The sequence below is a fragment of the Pipistrellus hanaki genome (genome assembly GCF_964339955.1).
Source record: "Pipistrellus hanaki genome assembly, chromosome: 14".
NCBI lineage: Eukaryota > Metazoa > Chordata > Mammalia > Chiroptera > Vespertilionidae > Pipistrellus > Pipistrellus hanaki.
The window spans coordinates 17,962,997-17,986,262 of NC_140516.1; the positions used below are offsets into that span (position 1 = coordinate 17,962,997).

The window sequence follows — 23,266 nt, forward strand, 5'->3', positions numbered from 1 at the left end:
GAGACGACCAATGGGGGGAAATGTAACCGTACCATGTACGTTGCTTCCTAACTGTAAAGGGCTCTCGTAAGTGGTGCCATTCCGTGAGTGGGAAAGGCTTCCTAAGAAGCCCGATGATGCCGCCCCGGCTGGTTTGGCTCAGTGTAGGGACTTGCAGAAGTCAGCCAATCAGTGATCCTCATCATTAATGTTTCAGTCTTTCCCACTTTCTTCCTCTTTGGAAACCACTGGAAATTATATTTATTTATTTTAAAGTCTGATGATGCTAAAGAGGACTCTGGCTTTAGCCTCAGCCTAATCACTGCAGTGTCAGCCTGGAGGACCTCCAGACGATAGAATACTGTTTTAGAATTTCAAAACTTCGCGAATACCCACCACAGTGCCCTCTATACATTACCAAAGCAGGAAAAGTCTGCGTGCACAACAGTAATCCATAACAAAACAAAATCAAGTAGGTAAAGTAGGGCCATAAAGCAAGCCTCGAGTTTAAGAAGCTTGAAATTAGAGTATGGCTGCTAACCACAATGGAATTATACTAGAAATGACAACAAGATAGCTAGGAAATCCACAAGTACTTGGAAACCCAGCAACATCATTTTAAACCCCTGTGTCAAAAAGACATAAGTGGAACTTTAAAAATAGCTTCAACTAAATGGAAATACAACGTAGTGATTTATGGGATGCAGCTGAAGTAGTATTAGAGGGAGATCCATAGCTTTAAATGAGCATAGTTGTAAAGAAGAAAGATTTAAAATCAGCAATGTAAGTTCACATGAGGAAGCTTTTAAAAAACATATTAGTGTGGGGAGGGAGCAAGGGGTATATGGGAACTGCACTTTCTGCTTAATTTTGCTGTGAACTTAAAACTGCTGTAAAAAAATAAAGTCTATTAAGTAAAAAGCCCTCATAAATATGATCAACTGATCTTCGATAAAGTTGCCATGGTGACTCAATGAGAAAGGACAGTCTCTTCAACAAATATTGTTGGGGCCGGGCAGGTATGGCTCAGTGGTTCAGTGTGGACCCATGAACCAAGAATTCATCAGTTCAGTCACCAGTGAGGGCAAATGCCTGGGTTACAGGTTCAGTCCCCAGTAGGGGGGTGTGCAGGAGGCAGCCCATCACTGTCTTTCATCGATTTTTCTATCTCTCCCTTTCTCTCTAAAATCAATAAAAACATATTTAAAAACAAATAGTGCTGGGAAAACTAGATATCCACATGTAAGAGAATGAATTTGGACCCTTCTCTTACACTATATCCAAAATAGAGTAAAGAACTAAATATAAGTCCTAAAACTATAAACAACCTAAAAGAAACACGAGGAAAATCTTCACCACATTGAACTTGGCAGTGATCTCTTGAATATGAAAATAAAAACAAAACCAAAGATAGACAAATGGAGCCATATCAAATAATGTGTTCATCAAAGGATAAACAGAGTGAAAAGGTAACCTATGGAATGGGAGAAAATATTTGTAAATCATATCTGATGAGGTTTCCAGAATATATAAAGAACCCCTGCAATTCAATAACAAAAACATCAAATCTGACAAAGAACTTGAATAGGCATTTCTCCAAAGATGATACACAAAAGTCCAACAAACACCTGAAAAGATTTTCAACATCACTAATCAGAACAATGCAAATAAAACCCACAAGATATCACCTCACACCCATTAGGTTGATTACTAGTTTTAAAAAAGTGTTATATCCTATACAATAAAAACCTAATATGCAAATCAACCGAACGTTGAATGATCAGTGAAACAACTGGTCACAATGATGCACACCAACCACCAGGGGGCAGATGCTCAATGCAGCAGTGGTGGCAGCAGGGGAACGGGGTGAGCAGGCAGGCAGCGTCAGGCTGGTCAAGGTGGGTGCCAATGGGGGATCCCAGATCATCCCACAGATCAGCCCTGATTGCCGGCCAGGCCTAGGGACCCAATCTGTGCACAAATTTTGTGCACCAGGCCTCTAGTGTATAATAAATAAGTGAAATGTGAAATGAAACAATTGCAGAACCTTTTTTATCTAAGATGTAAAGGAAACAAGGATAAATCAAAGGAGAAAGAATGTTTCATGTTTTCCCCTTTTAAGATTGTGTTTGTTATAGCAGACTCTGTCAAGTAACTGAAGAGTATTTGCTGGAGCCAGATGTTTGCATTCAGGGATCCTGACATTCATTAATTAAACACACATTTATTGAGTGCACATTAAATGTTGAGTGTTGTAGGCTGTACAGATAGAGCCATTTAGTGATGATGATGATGATGATGATAATAATAATGACAATGTTCTTGCACCCAAGGAACTGAAATTTTAGTGTAGGAAATGGTCAAGAGACAAGTAATTAAATAAATATATTCAGTTGGGGAAAAGAACTAAACAGAAATAGACCTGGGACATGATGGGTTGAAAAGAGTTGTTTTTAGGTAGGTGGTAGGAAAGTGACATTTAAACAAATCTGAAAGGACGAGTCACCTATTAGGAGAACTGAAGGAAGAAGTCCAGTTCTTCCTGAACTGCTCGTGTAAAGGGCCTGAACTAGGAAAAGGCTTGACTCTTTCCAGGAATGGAAAGGCAGTGTAACCGAAGCTTGCTGAGTGACAAGGACAGGTAAGTAACACTGAGTGAGGAGCAATTAGAGAACAGCTGAATACGAGGAGGTCCATAGATATCACTCTCTTACTTACCTCCAGATTCAGGAGGATTGCTGGGGCAGAATTTTAAAGCAACACATTCTGATGTTGCCTGAGTATTTCTTCGCAACCATGAGAAGAAGAATTATCTTCCATCCTCATTCCAACAGAGCATTTGTTTATGCCCTTTGAATATAGGCTGTCTTCCCTACCAGATTCAGTGAAGGAGCTACAAGCTACCGACACCTCTTAGACCAACCGTAACACCTAAAATTCAGTAAGCCCACAATATTTTGTTTTTTAATTAGAGCTATAGACCTAATTGGAGATCAACTAGTCCAACTTTTTTGTTTTATTAGGATTAAGATGATATCCTGGCTCCCAGTACAGTTTTTTTCTAACTCTATGAGACTGCCCACTTGACATTAGTAAATAAGACCAGCTTCAGCCAGTGCTTCTGTAATCATGATAAATGTTCTTAATGCTTTATCTCACTGTTCCCCTTTTTACTGAGGTATAATTTACATAAGTAAAGATAAAATTTACATCCTACAAATGTACAAATCTTAAGTGCTCAGTTTTATCAGTTTTGACAAATGCATAAATTCGTTTAACCCATGCCTTTATCAAGATGTACAATGTTGCCGAAACAGTTTTTGGCTCAGTGAATAGAGCGTCTGTCTGTGGACTGAAAAGTCCCAGGTTCGATTCCGGTCAAGGGCATGTACAATGGTTGTGGGCACAGGCCCGGTGGGGGGTATGCAGGAGGCAGCTGGTCAATGTTTCTGGCTCTCTATCCCTCTCCCTTCCTCTCTGTAAAAAAATCAATAAAATATATATATTTTTTAAAAAGATGTACAATGTTGCCAGGCTGCTGTGACTCAGTGGTTGAGCATTGATCCCCAGTAGGGAGCCTGTGGGAGGCATTCTCTCTCATCATTGATGTTTCTATTTCCCTCTCTCTTCCCTTTATAAATATGTATTTTACTTGTTTCAGAGAGAAATGGAGAGGGAGAGAGAAATAGAAACATCAATGATGAGAGAGATCTTCCTTTTGACAGTGCTGGCCTACCACCAACCTGAAGCTGCTGCAATTAGAACTACTAGTTGTTTAAATTTGTGACAGTCCACCATCATCCTCCAGGAGTCGCCTGGTTTTTGCAAGACCTGGACTAGTGAATTACATGGAGACATTACCAGGACCAGCATCCTTGTGTTTTTTAGGTTTTTAAAGGTACTGCTGATCTCTGATATACCACCTAGGATGAACTGTTTATTTATGGTGGATGGGCTAGTCGGCTAGCTTTACCAGTCTCACTTTGTCTTCCTCATTGCAATGGCTCCTGTCACACAGGTCAAGAAAGCAATGTGGAAGTTGTGCTAACTACCAGGTATGTCCACTCTGATTATAATGCGGAAACTTGGAAAAATTACCATTGTGATTGGCATCTGAAGTGGAGAGCAGCTTAATGAGGCTGAGCCCTTAACCTGGGGGATCTGGTGCTATCTCTAGGCAGATAGTTCAGAACTGAGTTAAATTGGAACATCCAGTTGGTGTTTGGAGATTTGCTGGTGGGTGTGGGAACCCCCCCCCCCCCACCACCCTCTTCAACACACGTTGGAATTTGATGCGGAACTCTTACCTCTGGAGATGACCAATCCAGTAAGCTCTCCTGGATTTCATTCTAATGTTGTTGTTTATTATGATAATTGTCCCACTGGCTTCTGATGGCAGAGGACTACCACCTGGACTCTATTATTTGGGGACCTTATCATTCCATTGCTATTAGAGAATCCAGTTCTGCAACATCTCTACCATCAACCCTGCCTTCACAGGAGAGCTACCACTTATGATGGCTCAGAGATGCTGTCTCTCTCACCAGTATACTCTCCATTGCTTTGGCCTTCCTGAAGAGCAGTCATCTGGTGGGGTTTCAAGGTTTACACCGTCTGTTCATTCTAGCATGCTCACTTCCTTGAACCTTTTGACTCCCTTCTTCCACTGTCTGCCAAGGCTGTTCTAACATTTCTACTTTGCTTAAAAGGGATGTTTCTTTTCCAAACTTTTAAGAGCTGTTCTAGCCTAAACTGGTTTGGCTCAGTGGATAGAGCATCAGTCTGCAGACTGAAAAGTCCCAGGTTCGATTCCGGTCAAGGACATGTACATTGGTTGCGGGCACATCCCCAGTGTGTGTGTGTGGGGCGGGGGGGGGGTTGCAGGAGGCAGCTGGTCGATGATTCTCTCTCATCGACATTTCTAACTCTCTATCCCTATCCCTTCCTCTCTGTAAAAAATCAATAAAATATATTTTTTTAAAAAGAGCTGTTCTAGCAGCTTGTCAACACCTTCTCTTGGGTATTAAAACCTATATCCCAAAAGTGTATTTCAATATTGGCGTAACCATGCAGAAACTTTGTTTCTTTAATATTACCTCTTCTCCTTTCTTTCCTTTTGATTCAAACTGGCCTAATTCAAAACCTTCATTCAGTTCACCAGCTTCCTTCTTCCTCGCACAACCACTCCCTTAATCATTAAGTCCCCTGAGACAAAGAGGCCTCGGTTGGCATCAAATAATCTTAGGAACAAAGCCTCGGGTCTACTGACCACAGAGACAGAGTTTCAATCAAACTAGAGATAACATCGAGACCTCAGTTGTGTTTCAGCCCCAGACCCAGAAAAGTGGTAAAACCAGATGAAGTGAAGCCATGGCTGACATTGGACCCAGATCAACTACCTCCTACCCTAGTGCTCACCAATCAGTAGAGACCACGACCCTGATCTCCCTCAGTTACCTTGATTAACCCATCCCCTAGAAGCCAGGTCTTTGACATTAGCTCATCTGTGACTCCAGATGTGGGCCACTTCCTCGACCAGTCCCTGGGTACAGGCTGCCCTGGGAAGAAGGTGTAGCTGTGGACAAGGTGGCTCTCTTCAGCAGAGATTAAGCCCTCAGTTCTCAAGAGGAGATCTGGACGATGCAGAACAGGATCCATGACAATGATGACAACAAGCTTCACCCAACCAGGAGGAACAGAAATGGGAATGGCCTCCAAAAGAGAGGAAGTTGCTTGGACAAGAAGAACCCTCTTGCTGTAGTCTGATAGTTTTCTTCATCTACTACTTAATAGGACTTGATTCTAGAAACATAGTTTGATCTCACGGTAAAATAAAAATTTGTATTTTGTCGAAACCAGTTTGGCTCAGTGGATAGAGCGTCAGCCTGCAGACTGAAAGGTCCCAGGTTCGATTCTGGTCAAGGACATGTACCTTGGTTGTGGGCACATCCCCAGTGGGGGGTGTGCAGGAGGCAGCTGATAGGTGTTTCTATCTCGTTGATGTTTCTAACTCTCTATCCCTCTCCCTTCCTCTCTGTAAAAGATCAATAAAATATATATTTTTTAAAAATTTGTAAATAAGACTTCTATTTTGTTAATAAAATATGAGCAAAAATAATTATAATCCTGAATTTAAGACAAGAGATCCCAGACAGCTTAACCCTTTGATTATACTTCTGCTTTAATAGAACATTGGAAAACACACAGGTATCCAGGGGGGAAGGTAAAGCAGTATGAGGTATGGAGAGCACAGCTGAGCTTTACTTTGGGTCTTAAGTTTATAACTGAAACAGCAATCATGCTCATAAACAAACCATGTCCAGTAGCTCTGCAAACTCACCCAATGGTAATACTAGGGCTGTACCCTTTACACTGTAAAACACGCCAAATACCCACTCTTTAAATTCACTATGTTTCATCCGTTTGTTTGTTGGTTTTGTGTGTTTTTTTTTTGTGTGTGTGTGTTTTTACTTAAAAAGGGGCGTATCTATAATTCATGATCAAAGTCAGGTTTCTGAAGCCTTAGGTATGAAACATTGCCTGTCAATTTGCTTCTCAAACTCATTTTTAAAAAGAAAAACAGTATAATTTATTCTGTAAAGCAATTTTATAAACACAAGGAATCTAATGAATTCATAGCAACATTGAATGAATATGATATGAAGAAAGTGCAAATATTTTCTAAGACAATACAGGTGAAGGAGGCTTTAATGATTCATGAGGGGGGAAAAAGTTGATAAAACTTAAACTTCTTTTTCAGATGTTTTAAAACTTCTATAAAACCTTTTGTGCCAAAATTAATCATTGAACTGTGCTACACAAAATATACTGAATGCATTGGCTGGTATCAAGGTGGGAAACCCTCTCTTTTATATGATAAAATTCTGTTCTGGTCCATCTCGCCCCAAGTCCAGGTCATCTGCAGGCATAGGCTGAAAGTTGGAGGAAAAAGCAATTGCTGGTTTGTAGTCAGCCTCAATTTCATTTAGGAAGCCATCTTCAGAGCCACCGCCAGATCCTGAGCCAGAGTCAGAGCCTGAGCCTGAGCCAGAATACTCCTCAGAAAGAGGGAAGACATCATTCAAGTCCTGGAATCTCGTCGTTCTGAAGTAAGACAGAAAAATGAAAAAAACCACAGTAAAGCTAGAGACATAAGAAGGATCATTGTAATACATTTTTAACGTAAGAAAACAAATGCAGCCACCCAGTTAATTAGTTAACCAAATGAAAAGTTAAAATTTCATATACGTATTCAAAGCTTTCAAACAAAAAATAAGTCAGACCCTTTCACATGTTTGCCTATCCTTGTTTTACGTAACTCGTTGCTCTTATCTATTCCACATCTACCCATTGCAAACTCATATAAACAACACTAGTTTTCTTAGAGCATAAGAATCCTATACCTGGAATACGTTTAAGGGATCCTTTATTAAAAATAAAAAGACCCTTTTATTCATTTCCTTCCACTAAAGAAAGGATAAATAAGACAGCCTAGATAGATGACATTTTTCCCTAATTTAAAATTCCTACAAAACTTCTAATAATTCACAGTGCTTTGATAGAACCCACTTGTAAGAGTGAGAAGGAAAGTTACTGGCTGTGGAGAGGGAAAATCATAGAGATTTGAGGAGAGAAGAAATGGTGTAAAATAAGTGTTTTTGAAGAATTTGGGTTATTCCTCTAATATTTTAGATTTAAATAAATCGCTATTGAAACCTAAGACCTAACATAACGGAGGATCCTGTAATATCAGTTCAAGGTTAGTGCCGTGAACTTAAAGCAAAAGCATAAGGGCTCCTTCCTCCATCTTCCTGCGATGCCTTACGGGGTGCATGACTGTCGTAGCTTGTGCCCCCAAGAGTATCAGCTATGCCGAAAAGAGAGGCAACAGCCAGGCTCTTGTTAGGCTGTGCTCCAACGTCATCCTCTGGTTTCTAACTGTGATAACCAAGGATGGTTACACTGGGGAATTTGAAGTTAGTGATGACCACAGAGCTGGGAAAACATTTGTGAACCTCACAGGCAGGTTGGACAAGTGTGGAGTAATCAGGCCCTGATTTGATGTGCAATCAAAGGTCTAGCAAACTGGCAGAACCACCTACTTCTGTCCCGTCACTTTGGTTTCATGGTACCGACAGCCTCAGCGGGCATCATGGACCATGAAGGAGCAAGACAAAATCACCCGGGAGGCGAAATCCTGGAATTCTTTTTCTAGGCACGTAATACATCCTCGAGGGACAAAAGGACACAAGTAAAAGCACAGGGCAGGACCGCAGAGTTGCCTTTTGAGGTGGCGATGATGTCACCTCCTGCACGGTGAAGGCGGTGATGGAGAGGGTCACCAGGATCCCCCAGGTCATGATGGGCTGAGCTGGTTTGGGCATGATGATTTAGCTGGCTTACAGGAGAGTGATTTTCTAGGTTTAGCTCTCAGGAATAAAACTTTTATGAAAATCCTCTTAATAATTCATTTTTTGCTGTATGTTAGATAACTTTGATACTCATTGAAATAACCAATTCCAGTGGAATTCAATTTTTTGTTACTTATGAGTTCCTATTGAATCTTTTTTGCAAGTTTAAAGCAGGTTTTACTTGATCAAGAAGAGGTTTGGTTCCCTTTTTTATTATTGATTGAGAAAGAGAGGAAGGGGGCATTGATCTGTTGTTCTACTTATCTATGCATTTATTGGTTGCTTCTTATATGTGCCCTGACCAGGGATCAAACCCACAACCTAGGCATACTGGGACGACACTCTAACCAACTGAGCTAGCCAGACAAGGCCGTGGTTTTCTTTTGTAAGTCATGTCTATTTATTCTTCCTCTCCTTGATTTCTTCTTGCTAAAAATCACCACTATCTAATTCCAGAACATTTTTATGAACCCTTGAGAATCCTATATCTATTAGCCCCTCTTTATTCCTCCAGCCCCTGGCAACTACTAATCTACTTTCTCTCTCTATGTATTTATCTATTCCGAACATTTCCTATAAACAGAATCATATAATATGTGGCTTTTTGTGTCTGGTTTCTTACACTGTGTATAATGCTTACAGGATTCATCCATGATGTGGCATGTGCCAGTACTTCATCCCTTCTCATGATTAAATAATATTAGACTTTAGGGATGTAGCATGTTGTTTACCATGAGGTTGATGGACTTTTATTAGACTTTAGTATCTATTGTGCTCTATTTACATAAATAAAATAATGTTCAATCATTTTCAGTGCTTGTTGGTAAAAAAAATATTCCCACCAATTATTTTCGCAAATTTTTTTTTTACTCAATTTTTGTCTCTGCCAAAATAAAGACTGCAAAAGAATACCTGAACCACGTATTCTTGCACTTCTCGTCTACTAGTAAATGCATTTTACCATGTACTGTGCAGTGAAAACCAAACCCCCCAAAGCAAAAGCCTGAAGAAAAACACCCTAGACGACCCCCCCCCCCACCTCCATGCCAAGATCTCAAGAGAGGTTGGTGAAAGTAAAAGTAGAGAAAATCACTTACAGAAAAGGGTCAGTTCTGGGCGGAAGGATTCTGTTGAATTGGCCTAGAAGTTGGTCGAACAGCGGTCCCTTTTCCTCAATGCAGTTTGCAGAAGTGCTGTCGGGATTACAGCGGACCCTCTGGTAGCTGGCCCTCCACACAGGTAAACCTGCCCAAGCAAGCAACCCACGTGGTTAATAAGTATCTCGTACACAGCTTCTAGTCTATCCTCTGTCACTAAGAAATGTTTAATTAGATTCTACATCTGGTAGCAGGTAAGGTGTGGACAGATTTTATGACCATAAAGATGACAGGAGCACACACTGGGTACCAGCCTTTTACATCTAGACCATCTGTCCTTCTCACAACACCCTTACAAAGTCGCTAGAGGGAAAGGTTAAAATAGGCCTTGGTGAAGTCAGAGTGAAGCCGGAGCTCTGCTGCTGGGCCGTGAAGCCTTCTCTTCCCTGAGCTCTCACTGCAAAATGAAGACACTAACTGTCTCTTTTCCATAAGCTGGTCACAAAAACTTAAAAGAGAAATGCATGTAAAGACCTTAACACAGTGGCAGGCACTCAGTAAACACCAGCTAACATTAACTAGCACCATGTTTGTGCTATTATCTTCATTTTACACCAAGGGACACGGAGGCCATGTGGGTGCTGCCGGTCTCTCCTTACAGAGATGAGTCCAATCATGCTCACAAAGGTTAGGAATCTATTGCGTGCACCGGACATAGTACAGAGCCCCATTTCCTGAGGGCCATAGAGAGCTCTTAGGAATGCAAGCAGTTAAAAACGTGGCCTCTTGTTTTGCCCTTCGATCTAGTCAGAGATTTCAAAACAGCAAGTCTCCTCCTCACAAAGGGACGGGCAGGCTGGACTATCCTAGTCTGTCATCTCTTCCTGTGAGTTTAATGTCTATGAAAATGCTATGAGATTATATAGGAGAGCTCTCATTAATTCCTGAAATAAATCCTTCATTCCTCCATTTAGCAAGGATGGAGGCCCAGTGGTGAGAAATACTTGACCCTTCAAAAGATTTATCTCCTCCCACCCCAAGCACACGCTTTATTCACATGGGTGCAACTAATGATCACCTAGCAAGACGCAGCATGCCTAAAATCCTTTTTTTTTTTTTTTAAATTATAGCTGACATATACAGTTCTTGAAAAGCAGGAAAGGTGGTTTTAAAGCCCAGCACCTTGTTGTCCTGTACAGATCATAACAACTACTTAAGGCGGGGGGAGAGACATGGTGCTGTGGACAATCGCTGCAGCGTTTTTTGCAATAGCAAAAGATGGGATGCCCTGGGCGGTGTAGCTCAGTTGCTTGGGTATCATCCTGTGCACTGAAAGGTTGCTGGTTCGATTCCCAGTCAGGGCATATGCCCAGGTTGTGGGCTCGATCCCCAGGGTGGGTCGTGCAGGAGGCAGCCAATCAATGATTCTCTCTCCTTATTGATGTTTCTATCTCTCTCTCTCCCTCTCCCTTCCTCTCTGAAATCAATTATAAAAAAAGAAAGGGAAATGACTGCTAATCTCTTTACCCAATGCCCCTGAGAGTGTGGATTTTGGAGTTCTGCTTTTCTTCCTCCTGGGTATCTGTGTTTCCAGGAGCATATGCACAAGCAGTGTCCCATTCTCTCCTGACAGCACCATCAGAGTCAAGTTCCCTTACATCTCAATGGGATGGCCAAGAACTTGGATCTCAAAAGACTGCAGAACCACTGGATGCTTTCAAAGCATCATCTTCATCATTATTTCCCTTTTTCTCATGACTATTATCTCTGTCCTCAACTTTTTTTCTAGCTAGTATTTCTGATTCATTTTATAAATACAATAACTGCCAAATTATCATATCATTAAGATATACATGATACATATTTACTTGTATCAATAGAGAGATAGAGGAATAGGTAAAATACAAAAGATACATGAAATTGTCCGCCTTAATATTATTCAAAATAGGAAAATATAATCAAAACAATAGAAAATGCTCAAATAAGTTCTTTGGCATTCATTTGAAAGAATGTTATCCAAATGGTAAAAAAAAAAAAAAAAAAAAAAAAAAAAAAAAAAAAAAAAAAGTAGTTAGGGAAAAGACTATGTAACATCGTAGGAAAACCTCTATTTTAAAATGAATGAAAAAAGCAGAATGTCACTGTGATGCATAATAGTTGTTTACATACATAAAGGTTAAAGAAACCATAGAAACAGATATGGGGGGAGATGGGAGAAAATACACAAAAACAACTAGTGGTAGACTCCGATGATTTTTTTCCCCTCACTTAATTTTCTAAATTGCTGTAATAAACAATATTTCTTTAAAATTATAAACAAAAGACTCTAATGTAGAAAAAAACTAAATATTCTCTTTTCTTCTTTTCTTTCTTTCCCTTCCTTCCTCCCTCCCTTCCTTCCGAACTGCTAGTCTATCACAACCTTTCCCATGGTTCCTAAATATAATGTCTGGTCTGGGACAGCTCATCATTTAAAATGTGTTGGAGGGAAGAAGGGGACATATGTAATTCTTTCAACAATAAAGATTTTTAAGTAAATAAATAAATAAATAAAGTTAGCTCTGTCACTGCCTGGAGGCTGGGGGTCAGGTAGCAAGATGACATCACAATGTCTGCCCTTTACCTGCTGTGTGACCTTGACCTACTTAACCTCCCCATGCCTCAATTGCCTCATCCATAAAATGAGGGAAAGTAGTAGATCTAATAATGAGATGTCGATATTAATTGTTTAGAATAGCACATGGTCAGAGCTTTGTAAGTGCTAGTTTCTCTGCTTAGGAGAACAACAAGGACCGTGCTCTGATAGAGAGTAGCTTGCAGAGAGGGCAGAATTTAAATTACTGTTCTACCATTAAATGCCTCTCTGATTCTCAATTTCTCCTCTTTCAAGTGTGAATAGTGTCCCAAAGAGTTCCTACGTAAGACAAATGTATGTGAAAATATCTATCACAAGCCTTTGCATATGGTAGGTAGTTAATGCATTTTCACCCTTTCTTTCTCCTCTGGTTCTTTCCTGAAGCAGCCTACGTTTGGAATCTAATTATGTACTACTTAGAAGCCTAGACTTGTAGGTGGAATTAAAAAAAAAAAAAAAAAAAAAAAAAAAAAATCCAACATCTTTTCCAGCAGAGGGTGCTGTCTTCACACCCTATGTTGTCAGACCAGTGATTTTCAACCACTAGCAGCACGCACACTGGTGAGCAACAATATATATATATATATATATATATATATATATATATTTAACTTTTACTTTTCTTTTAACTTTTTTTTTTAATTGATTTGAGAGAGAAAGAGAGGAAGGGGGAGAGAGAGAGAGAGAGAAAGAGAGAGAGAGAGGGAGAGAGAGAGAGAGGGAGGGACATCAATTTGTTCTGTCACTCACTCATGCATTCACTGGCTGTCTCCTGCATGTGCCCCTACTTGGGGATCAAACCCGAAACCTTGGTGCGTCGTTGGTGCATCTGGTCAATGCTCCAACCAACGGAGCTGCCCCGCCAGGGCCAGGAATTTTTTAAACATGCAATACCTGACTATTTAGTCAGGGACACTGACCTCTTTTCCCTTAGATTGTCATATTTTAAAATGACAGCCGCCAACACAGCAATAGCTGACCAGTGTGAATGAATCAAAATGACACCCATTTTTGGTCAGATTAGCAAAAACTAGAATATATGTTTTTTTGTGTGGCACAGAATTTCAGTGATTGGTTTTATATGCCCGGAAATGAGAAAGGTTGAAATCGCTGGCCTAGACAAACACTGTCCAATAGTTACAGAAGATGAAACCACATATGGAATTTTCAATGTTATAGCAGCCATATTTTATTTATTTATTTTTTAAGTCTCACCCAAGGATACCTCCTCTATTGACTTTTAGAGAGAGTAGGAGGAATGGAGGGAGAGAGAGAGACACACACACACACACACACACACACACACACACAGAGAGAGAGAGAGAGAGAGAGAGAGAGAGAAACCTCAATGTGAGAAAGACACCTTGATTGGTTGCCTCCTGGACACGCCCCAACCTGAGGCAGGGATGAACCTGCAACCGAGGTGAGCAGCCATATTTTAAAGAGTAAAAAGATATAAGTGAAACTCACTTACATACAGTTTATTTAAGCCAACATATTCAAATATTATTACTTAACGGAATACAAAAGCTACTGATTTTTTTTAATACTAAGACTTCAAATCTGCTGTGTATTTGCACGGAAAGCAGGTCTCAGTGTGGACTCGCCACGTGACACTCATTTCAGGAAGGCCCACGTGGCTGGTGGTGCCCTTTGGACAGAGCAGGCCTGGGCAGGATCCTCTCCATGTGGCTGGTGCATTGACTATCAAGCCACAGAAATATTTGCATAGATAGGAAGTTAAACAGAGAAGTAAAAACTGACACTTGATGAGGAAGAATCCAGGTGATTAATGACAGCTTTTTACTGGTATAACAAATACGTACAACTTTGGTAAACTAGTAAAAAAAAAATATAAAAAATACAAAATTTTCCCCGAAGTTCAGAATCTCAGCTTTTAAATTTTATAAAGGGGGTTTCTTTTTGGGGGGATGACAAAATGTTCTAAAACTGACTATGGTGATTATTGCCTGTATCTGTGAATACATTAAAAACCATGAGACTATACACTTTAAACAGGTGAATTATATGTCCATGAACTTTATCTCAATAAAGATGTTTTAAAAACTTATAAAGAAATGAAAGGTAGCAATCATTCTCTCCCCGCCCCCCCCCCCCTGCAACATACACACACATACACAAACACACACACTCCAAAGCTGATCTGGTTTGGGACTGATGTCTTGTCTTTAAAATAAGGAACATGGTTACAGACCATAGTTCCTGACATGTCTATTCAAAGGAGTCGGCAGGATGTGAAAATTGGACAGATTCAGCCCCTAATGTTGTAGGAGTATCTTGACTCTCTTTTACTTGAGAGAAATATTTTATGATTACCATATTTTTAAAAATAAAAGGAAGTATGCTCTTGTACTGAAATATTATCTTCCTAAAAGGCCCCACTTATTGGATCTGCTGATTGATTTTGTCATGGATTCCAGGGAGAAGAATGATTTTTATTTAGAATCCCTTTCCTTCTCTCTCTCTCTCTCTCTCTCTCTCTTCTCTCTCTCTCTCTCTCTCTCTCTCTCTCTCTCTCTCTCTCTCTCTCTCTCTCTCTCTTTTTTTTTCTCTCTCTCTCTCACTATTTCTGCTTTGCCAAAAATATTTTCTATAAATAGCCAAAACTGGTTTGGCTCAGCGGTAGAGCGTCGGTCTGCGGACTGAGGGGTCCCGGGTTCGATTCCTGTCAAGGGCATGTACGTTGGTTGGGGACATATCCCCAGTAGGGGATGTGCAAGAGGCAGCCGGTCGATGTTTCTCTCTCATCGACGTTTCTAGCTCTCTATCTGTTTCCCTTCCTCTCTGTAAAAAATCAATAAAATATATTAAAAAATATATTTTCTATAAATAAACATTACTGTAGTACCTTTTATACTGTAGTACCAATTTCCCCCAACATCATCACAATTTACTAATTTCCTCTTCTTTTTTTAAAAAAAATTTTTTTTTAATTGATTTTTTTACAGAGAGGAAGGGAGAGGGATAGTCAGAAACATCGATGAGAGAAAAACATTGATCAACTGCCTCCTACTGGGGATGTGCCTGCAACCAAGGTACATGCCCTTACCAGAATCGAATCTGGGACTTTTCGGTCCACAGGCCAACACTCTATCCACTGAGCTAAACCAGTCAGGGCACTAATTTCCTCTACTTAATGGGGACTTGCTGCAGCGGGTGTGAAACTTAAGCAGAAGCTGCCACGGGAGGAAGGAGAAAGGACATTTTGATTCACTGTCTGGCAGCACTCAAACAGACCTCACTCTCTAAGTTGAAGTCGCTTCCTTCTGACCAGTCAACTCTACACTGTGGAGAGGAGACTCTACCCTTGAATGGTTTGACAAGCTATTAAAAGTATCAAATTTACTTTCAATTTCTCCCTCCCTGTCCCTCAACTCAGGGGTGAACTTTAAAAGCATGGGCTATAGTCAAAGCAAGGTTTTTTTGTTTTAAATAAAGAAAGTCTCTCAACACACCAAGAAATAGCCAAGTTGCAGTAGAAAGTTAGCTGGCCTTAAAATCAGATGAGCAGTGCTGTTATTAATTAGTTGTAAGGGGCCTTGAGCAAGTCTCATAAATCACTTGCAAAAGGTTGATTTAAAGAGCAAATGGGATGATGAATGTAAGATCCAGTTTTCCCCTCTTTAAATCGGTGTTAGTTCCTCCTCACAGGGACTGTGATGATCATTTACCAGAGACGGGTGGGAAAACCCATTACAGTCCCACAGCAGCACACATGAATGGAATCAGTGTCTTTACTGTGATCTAGGAGACAGTGTGGACACATGGTCTGGCCCTGACCCCCTTGGCCATACCTGCTCATGGATTTTCCAGTTTCTCTATTTATGGGCTTCTTTGAGGAAGAGAGGCAATAAGAGGGCTTCGGATTCACAGGCCTCATCAATGACCCCCAGGAGCTCGACATGAAAATGTGTGGGAGACCCTGGAGAGCCATCTGTGGTCTCCCACACATTGCCAAACTTCCATTGCTTTGACTATAGACAGTTGTATATCATGTCTTTACTTGGGTTTGACTTATAGTAACTGATGGGCTGAATTGTGTCTCTTCCAAACCCCTCCCCCCGCCCCCAGCCCAATTGAAGTCCTAACTCCCAGGACCTCAGAATGGGGCTGTCTTTGGAGACAGGGCCTTAAAAGGGGGTAATTAAAGAAAAATGAGGTCATGTGGATGATCCCTAATCCAATATGGCTTGTGTCCTTAAAAGATGAGGAGATTGGAACACAGACATAGACGAAGGACCATATAAAGGTACAGAGAGAAGAGAGCCATCCAGAAGCCAAGGAGAGAGGCTGCAGAGTGAAGTCAACCCTGCCGGTACCTCGATCTTGGACTTCCGGCCCCCAGGTCTGTGGGCACATAAATTTCTGTTGTTTAAACCACCAGTCTGTGGTACGTTGTTATGGCAGGCCTAGCACTCTGATACAGTAACCCAAGATGTTTTGAATATGTTCAGTAAGAGCAGGCCAAAAGGCTAGTTAATTTGATCGGTTCAGCCAAGCCAATGGGTTAAGGCGGGAAGGATGCTATCGAACCATATCTGGCATCTCGTGGCTCACTCACCCCGTCGCCCTGGGTGGGCGTCCATTTCTCTTCCTGTTCAGAAGTGAGCACAAACCCTCCATTCCAACTTCCCCTTTGGAAACACCCTGGTTTTTCAATTCATTCATTTTCTCTCTTTTGGTTTCTTTTCCAACAAAGAGCTAAACCTACCAAGTGATGACATAAATGCTAGTACTTTTTACAATCCCATAATGGTTTCTTTCTTTCTTCCTTCACTTCTTTTTGATGAACACCTACTCCATGGAACATTTTTTTTTAAATATATTTTTATTGATTTTTTACAGAGAGGAAGAGAGAGGGATAGAGAGTTAGAAACATCGATGAGAGAGAATCATCGACCAGCTGCCTCTTGCGCACCTCCTACTGGGGATGTGCCCGCAACCAATGTACGTGCCCTTGACCGGAATCAAACCCCGGGACCCTTCAGTCCGCAGGCCGATGCTCTATCCACTGAGCCAAACCGGTTTTGGCTCCATGGGACATTTTTGTTGTAATTCTGGTTTACCTGGTGAACCTTGGTGGGGAACATGCCATGTCTGGAAATGTTGAAGATGTAAAGACATCTATCGCTCCGGCCAGGGAAGACCCAGCACCACTGATCACGTAGTCAGTGCAACAAACATGGACCTTTCTGCTCTGGATCTTGCGAGAACACATGGACTTGTTCATCGAGCTAAAGATATTTCCTAAAAGGCCCAAGTCAAAGCCTGTTCCCTACAACTAACAATGTTTAACACTTTTTAAAAAAATCAATAGATCGGTGGGAAAGCTTCAGCAACATTGCTTGCTTGTTTGTTCTCAAACATTGCATACCAAGAAAAAAAAATGATTTTATAAGTTTCCAATACATAATTAATGTATCTGAGATCAGCTACACGACTTCCTTCCCATCAGAAGTAAAAACAAGATGCAAAGAAACAAATCCGGGACATGTGTGTCACCATGACTCAATATTTCCCTTACAGTTTAGGGGAACTTAATGTTTTTCTACTATGAATTCTATCGTGACCTCCTGCCTGATGTAGGCAGGATCCCTTATTTGCCAAAGGAGCAGCTATTGTATAGTTCTTACAAACATTTTTGTTTTCTCAGTGGTTCAAGGTATTACCTTATTTCAGTCTTACTAAACAACAAGAAATTTTCAGTTGTGACGTTTCTCTGGCCAACAGCACAAATACTAAAATTCTGGGCTCCCTCTTTAAAATCTAAGAGGGTTTTCAGGAACCATGCTTACCCATAATCGAATTTTCACTAAGAACCAAGTTTAAAAAGATGAAAAACACACGCAGTCAAATTTACTCTGATTAAAAACTGGCTCTTCCCAGCATTCCAATAATTATGATGCCACTTGGGATCCACTAAGACATGGGCTAGATGTGGACAGGCGGGAGTGGGCAGAGACTCCAAAACACCCAACCGCGCCACCTCCCCCACACAACAGGTTGTCATTCCTTTCTGAGCTTTAAAAATTTATGAACTATCCATTTTCACCCAAAAATAAAATAGTGAATTTCAGTCATTGTAAAGAGTTTACAAGTCTGAGGGTGTACTTTTTCTTGGTATCACACTTAACCAAACGCACACTAAGAAGTTCAGTCACCAAAAGTCCTCTTCCTTTGCCTACTTTCCCACAATATAACGCATCCTGTGCTTTAAAGGGAACATAATGGCTTGTGTGGACCCTGGGGCTTACACGGGAGGTTGCAGGAGAACGAGCGAGAGTCCTGGGGCTTACCTTGAACTGAAGAGTCCACAATGAAGATGAGGGCGAGAGCCAGGCCCAGCCGACTGCACTGGAGAAGCACCTGCATCGTGACCAGCCTTCCAAAGGTCTGCCGCCTGCACGTCAGCCCCACAGGGAGGAAATGCAGAAGGTGCTCTCTGTCCCTTTTAGACAGGGCTCTACGACTGCAGACCCTGCCCAGAGCTCACGTCATAACTTCCTGAGCGAATAGAAAGAGATCCACATCAAAAAACCAGAAAGATTAAAAAAAAAAAAAAAAAAAAAAAAGACAGCCAAGTAGCTATTCATACCCATTATGAAACAGCATTTCTCTCCCAGGTCTGGGTTTTCAAAAGCTTTGTTGTTTGCCACTTGCCTGTTAGAAACTTTTTTCCACTAAACCAGTAGAATCAGCATTAAGTAGAGTTTGTTTTTCTCTTTCTTCAAGTAACAATTTAACACAAAATTGGTAGCATGGAGTCCAGTGCGCTGTTGATGAGATAAGGAAGCTAGGTACTGCGTGTTTGGGGGGTTTTTTTGTGTGTGTTTTTTAAATCACTGAGCACCTTCCACCTAAAAAATTCTTAATTTTTTTTTTTTTTCAGGAGTAGCATAACTCACTGAGCCCAGCTCAAGAACTGAAACTTCAAAGCTGAGTTCTCAACTACAAGAAAATGTCAGATTTCAGATAGCCGGTTCCTCCTTCTTGGACTCAGTTTCCCCCGTTGGATCACAGACTCTCCCTCAACCTCAAGAATAGAGTATTTTCTGTTATAAAGAACTGGGGGCAACAGAATGCTTTTGCCTTCCTCTGCTCCTTCACACTGAGTATTCCTTACAATTGGATGGCATTTTCACCCGGTAATATTTTTCAACTTGAGTTTTGGGTCGCCTGGCCTTGAGAAGGCTGAAGATCTGAAACAAGGGGAATTGTCCCCACCGTGGGCTGCTTCCTGGACCCGGGAAACACACCCTCCACTGGCCCTGCCGGTGAGGCAGCAGCGTTTTCCCGGGTCCCAGACTGAGGAACGCCAGGCACAGGCTCCACGTGGAAGCCACACAGTAAATGAGAGCCACGTGCCTTTTCCTGGCTCCCATCGAGGTCCAGCCACGCTCCCTTTCCCCGCGCCTGTCCCTGCAGCTGCACTTGCCATTTCACCTTCGCTCTGGCCTGGCCTCTGACGGGAGGGAGGGGTTTCCCTTCCCTGGGCCTCGGTTTCCTGCAGATTCCTTTACCGTTTCCTGCTGAGGACAGGCCTCGGCGTCTAATCGCTGAGTGGTGTGCAACAAGGGTTACAGAGAACGCTCATTTTGATCCTCCTCAGAACCAGCTGGAAGGCACTTCTTCTGAGCACAGTAACCAGCCCCAAACCCCCAAACCCCCAAACCCGGTGACTGCCCCTCCATGGAATATTGGTTTCAGCTGGAAATACTAGCCTTCATCTTTGGTGCCTTTTAATCCTACCCCCCCAGTTTAAACCCTGGCACCCAAACCATAATCCCCGTCAACAGCTTCCGTGAATCCCCTGCCAAAAGTCAGAGCTGATTAGAGCTTGTGCTCTACAATGGCAGTTCTGGAGGCTTTTCCCATGCGGCACTTCTTTTTCTTCTTCTTTGGGTCGTGGTGATTGATTTTTATTTTTTTTTTAATTCGCAGCATTTGTGAGCATTCTTCTACCAGTACGCTGACAACCAATGGCTTCTTTTTTCAAATAGCCTTCCTCCAGTTTCGTTTTTCTGGTTTTCTTCAAGTCGCAGAGGAGCAGGACAGATACCAGCAACAGCCAAACACCTGGGTCAGAGCGTGTCCCCCTCCCAGGGCCCCAGTTCTGACGATGGCGTGTGAAACCATGGACGCCCACAGGACACCCACGGAGGCTACGGCACACGCTGTGAGGGTCCCAGTGGCAGTGCTCCTCTGGGCTGGGTACCTTCTTCTCACCCAAAGTTTCTTCCATTAACCGAGCTTCCCCTAAACCTCAGTCTCTATAAGTCACATGTTTTCCATAATTTATGTTTTCCATAAATTCTACTTCCAACGTAATCCTTCATTTACCAGGCAACCTTAAATGCACCCACCCGATTTCACACTCCATTGATTTGCCTATAAAATGGGCATCTTTATGCCTTTACAATCACCCTGCCACGGGACACCAATTAGTTCCTTGCATAAGAGAGAAACTTACCCCCCTTTCCCCACAAGCAATGTCACTTTTTCCGTAGCTCTCGGCTTCAGGGTGGCCTTTTTAGGAGGGGGGTCTGTTGGAACACAAACCTTCCCGGCATCACAGCTCGGCAGAACACTGGATAAGATGAACTGAGGTTGTCAGAATTAAGGTGGTGAGGTACTGATGGCCACACAAAATGGCTCTAAGGAACGCCTCAAGGCTCATTTCCTTCTTAAGCTGCAAGTGAAAGATTCTGCAGCCTCTGGGAAATGAAGACTGGGAGGGTCTTGACTCTGAACTGGGCACTGCACCGAAACAACAAACAGCAAACAGATCCGGTACCAAATCCATGTCTCCGGAAGGGACCTTAGAGATGGTCTTAATTCAGGTCCAGAAAGGTGTGTGACTGCTGCTGGTCCCGCAGCTGGTGAGTGGCAAGCCAGGTCTAGAACTCATTTCCTAATTCAAAGCCCCGTGACACACGAAGACCGATGAGAAAACAAGAATAAGGTTTGAAAATCATCAGAATCCCTCCTTTTAGTCGTTTTACTTTTGTAGGGGTACATACCAAAGTATTTCTATTTAAAATGATAAAATAGCTGGGATTTGCTTCTAAATAATTCATTTTGAGGAAGGGGGAATAAGGGAGGTATAAAAGTGGATAGATAATTGCTGAGGCTGAGTGAAGGGTAGATGGAGATTCATGACATTAGTCTCCCTACTTTAATATATGTTTGAGAATTTCCATAATAAAATCAACCTTTTAAAAGGGTATCTTTGCCCAGCTGGTGTGGCCCAGTGTTGAGTGTTGACCTAGGAACCAAGAGGTCACGGTTTGATTCCGAGTCAGGTCACATGCCCAGTCTATCCCCAGTAGGTGCCATGAAAGAGGCAGCTGGTCAATGCTGTTTCCCTCTCTCTCTCTCTCTCTCTCTCTCTCTCTCTCTCTCTCTCTGTCTCTCTCATCAATAAAAAAAGAAAAAGTCTGATCATATTTACCAATTAAATTACTACACTTTAGTTATTTCTTATTTTTTTTCAAATTCTAGGCTTTTTGGGGGGGTTTTGGTCTCAAACATGAAAATGAACAGAATTGCTTAGGAAAATGCTATTTAGAAGCTTAACCATTCGGTCACAACTATTCCCATTTCTCACTCGAAATCTTATCTTTTAACCCCACCTCCAAAGAATTAAAGGAACTGCCCATCCTCCATCTAAAAAGATAGAATCTACTGCTGGTATCAGTCACTCTTCTGATTTAGATAATATGTTCTATATTTGATGACCTTTATTTGATGATGTCCCTAAATGGATCAATCTTCTAGGTTTAGCATGTTTCTGTACATTCCCGCAAGGCAATGAATGAATTCTTTTTTTATATATATATATATATTTTATTGATTTTTCACAGAGAGAAAGAGAGAGGGATAGAGAGTTAGAAACATTGATGAAAGAGAAACATCGATCAGCTGCCTCTTGCATACCCTCTCCTGAGGATGTGCCCACAACCAAGGTACATGCTCTTGACCGGAATCGAACCCGGGACCTTTCAGTCCACAGGCCGATGCTCTATCCACTGAGCCTGTTTCGGCATGAATGAATTCTGTATTGAACACTCCTATTTTGTTGCATGTACTAGTCTTATCTTCACACCTAGGTTATTCTAGAGATACAGTTTTGATGAGTATAGAATAAAATGTGCTCAAATAACTGTTGATTACCAAAAAGTTAACAGTGGTTTTTCTAGACATTAAGATGACATGTCTTCTATCATCTTTTCCAGACTATGTCAAATTTACAAACAAAAGTATATATATCAGTAAGCAAGAAAAAAAAAAACCCTCAATAAAATATTGATTGTTGACAAACATTTAACTTAAAAAAAACACCACTATTACTGGAGAGTATTCTTTGAATAACCTCCATTTGGAAACAATAAGACTAAAGGAGTTGGGTCAGAGATCATTTTTCCTCAAGGAAATGTAGCTGGCAAATAGACTGAGGAAATGTAGTAAGGAATATTGAAGGGGAAAAAGGTGTGGGTTAAGTAGATATTCCGGTCTTATTACAAATTAAATAAGAATAGAATTTCTTTTCACATTTTAGAGTATCCACGAGGTACTGATACTACTAGCACATGGGCGTAAAATAAGTTCTTTTCACTCTTCCCAAGAACTTGGAAACAGGAAAGTGAGACCCCCCTTCAAACAAACTCATAATAATGAATTGGAGGAAAGGTATGCAAATTCACCCTAAAATAACAGAATGAGAAGAGAGATAAGTGAGGAACATTGTCTTCAAAATCAAGCCAGCCTTCTCCAAGGCACATCCTACTCTAAAGACCGAACTGAAATCTCCCTGAATAGGATGGAGGGCATGTCCCCAGAAGGAAAGGGGTGGCCTCCCTCCTTCGGGGCTGCTGGGAACAGATAAGCACCACAAGTCTGGAAATTCCTACTTTAACCGGCTTCTCGTAGCTTTAGATTCGGACTCATTCACCTGGAAAAATATGGCCCCGTGTGCCCGGAATGCTGGTGTCTGCTCTTACCCTCAGAGCTGCTGCCTTTAGTTCATGAAGTTTCCATTAGAGCCGGGCCCTGTAGAAGCAGCTCTGCACGGCTTTCCCAGCACTGCTGGCCTTTTAAATTATATATATAATTGATTTTATAGA

General features: G+C 41.5%; 1 protein-coding gene across 1 annotated transcript; it reads right to left on the reverse strand.

The window, feature by feature from the left end:
- Positions 1–6,401: 6,401 nt before the first annotated feature.
- SRGN (serglycin) lies at positions 6,402–19,600 on the reverse strand. The gene is made up of 5 exons (XM_084904041.1): positions 19,509–19,600; positions 18,804–18,916; positions 18,440–18,647; positions 9,488–9,635; positions 6,402–7,083 (listed from the first exon to the last, which is right to left on the reverse strand). The coding sequence occupies exons 3-5, from the start codon at positions 18,513–18,515 to the stop codon at positions 6,849–6,851; spliced, it is 459 nt and encodes a 152-aa protein (XP_084760167.1). The 5' UTR covers positions 18,516–18,647; positions 18,804–18,916; positions 19,509–19,600; the 3' UTR covers positions 6,402–6,848.
- Positions 19,601–23,266: the final 3,666 nt, after the last annotated feature.

Bases quoted from the DNA above. Each gene is read 5' to 3' on its own strand.
- SRGN (XM_084904041.1), bottom strand. From the start codon at position 18,515: ATGCAGGTGCTTCTCCAGTGCAGTCGGCTGGGCCTGGCTCTCGCCCTC. The intron at 9,636-18,439 runs GTAAGCCCCAGG...TTGCTTGGGCAG, and splicing joins TGTGGACTCTTCAGTTCAAG to GTTTACCTGTGTGGAGGGCC. The intron at 7,084-9,487 runs GTAAGTGATTTT...GTCTTACTTCAG, and splicing joins CCCAGAACTGACCCTTTTCT to AACGACGAGATTCCAGGACT.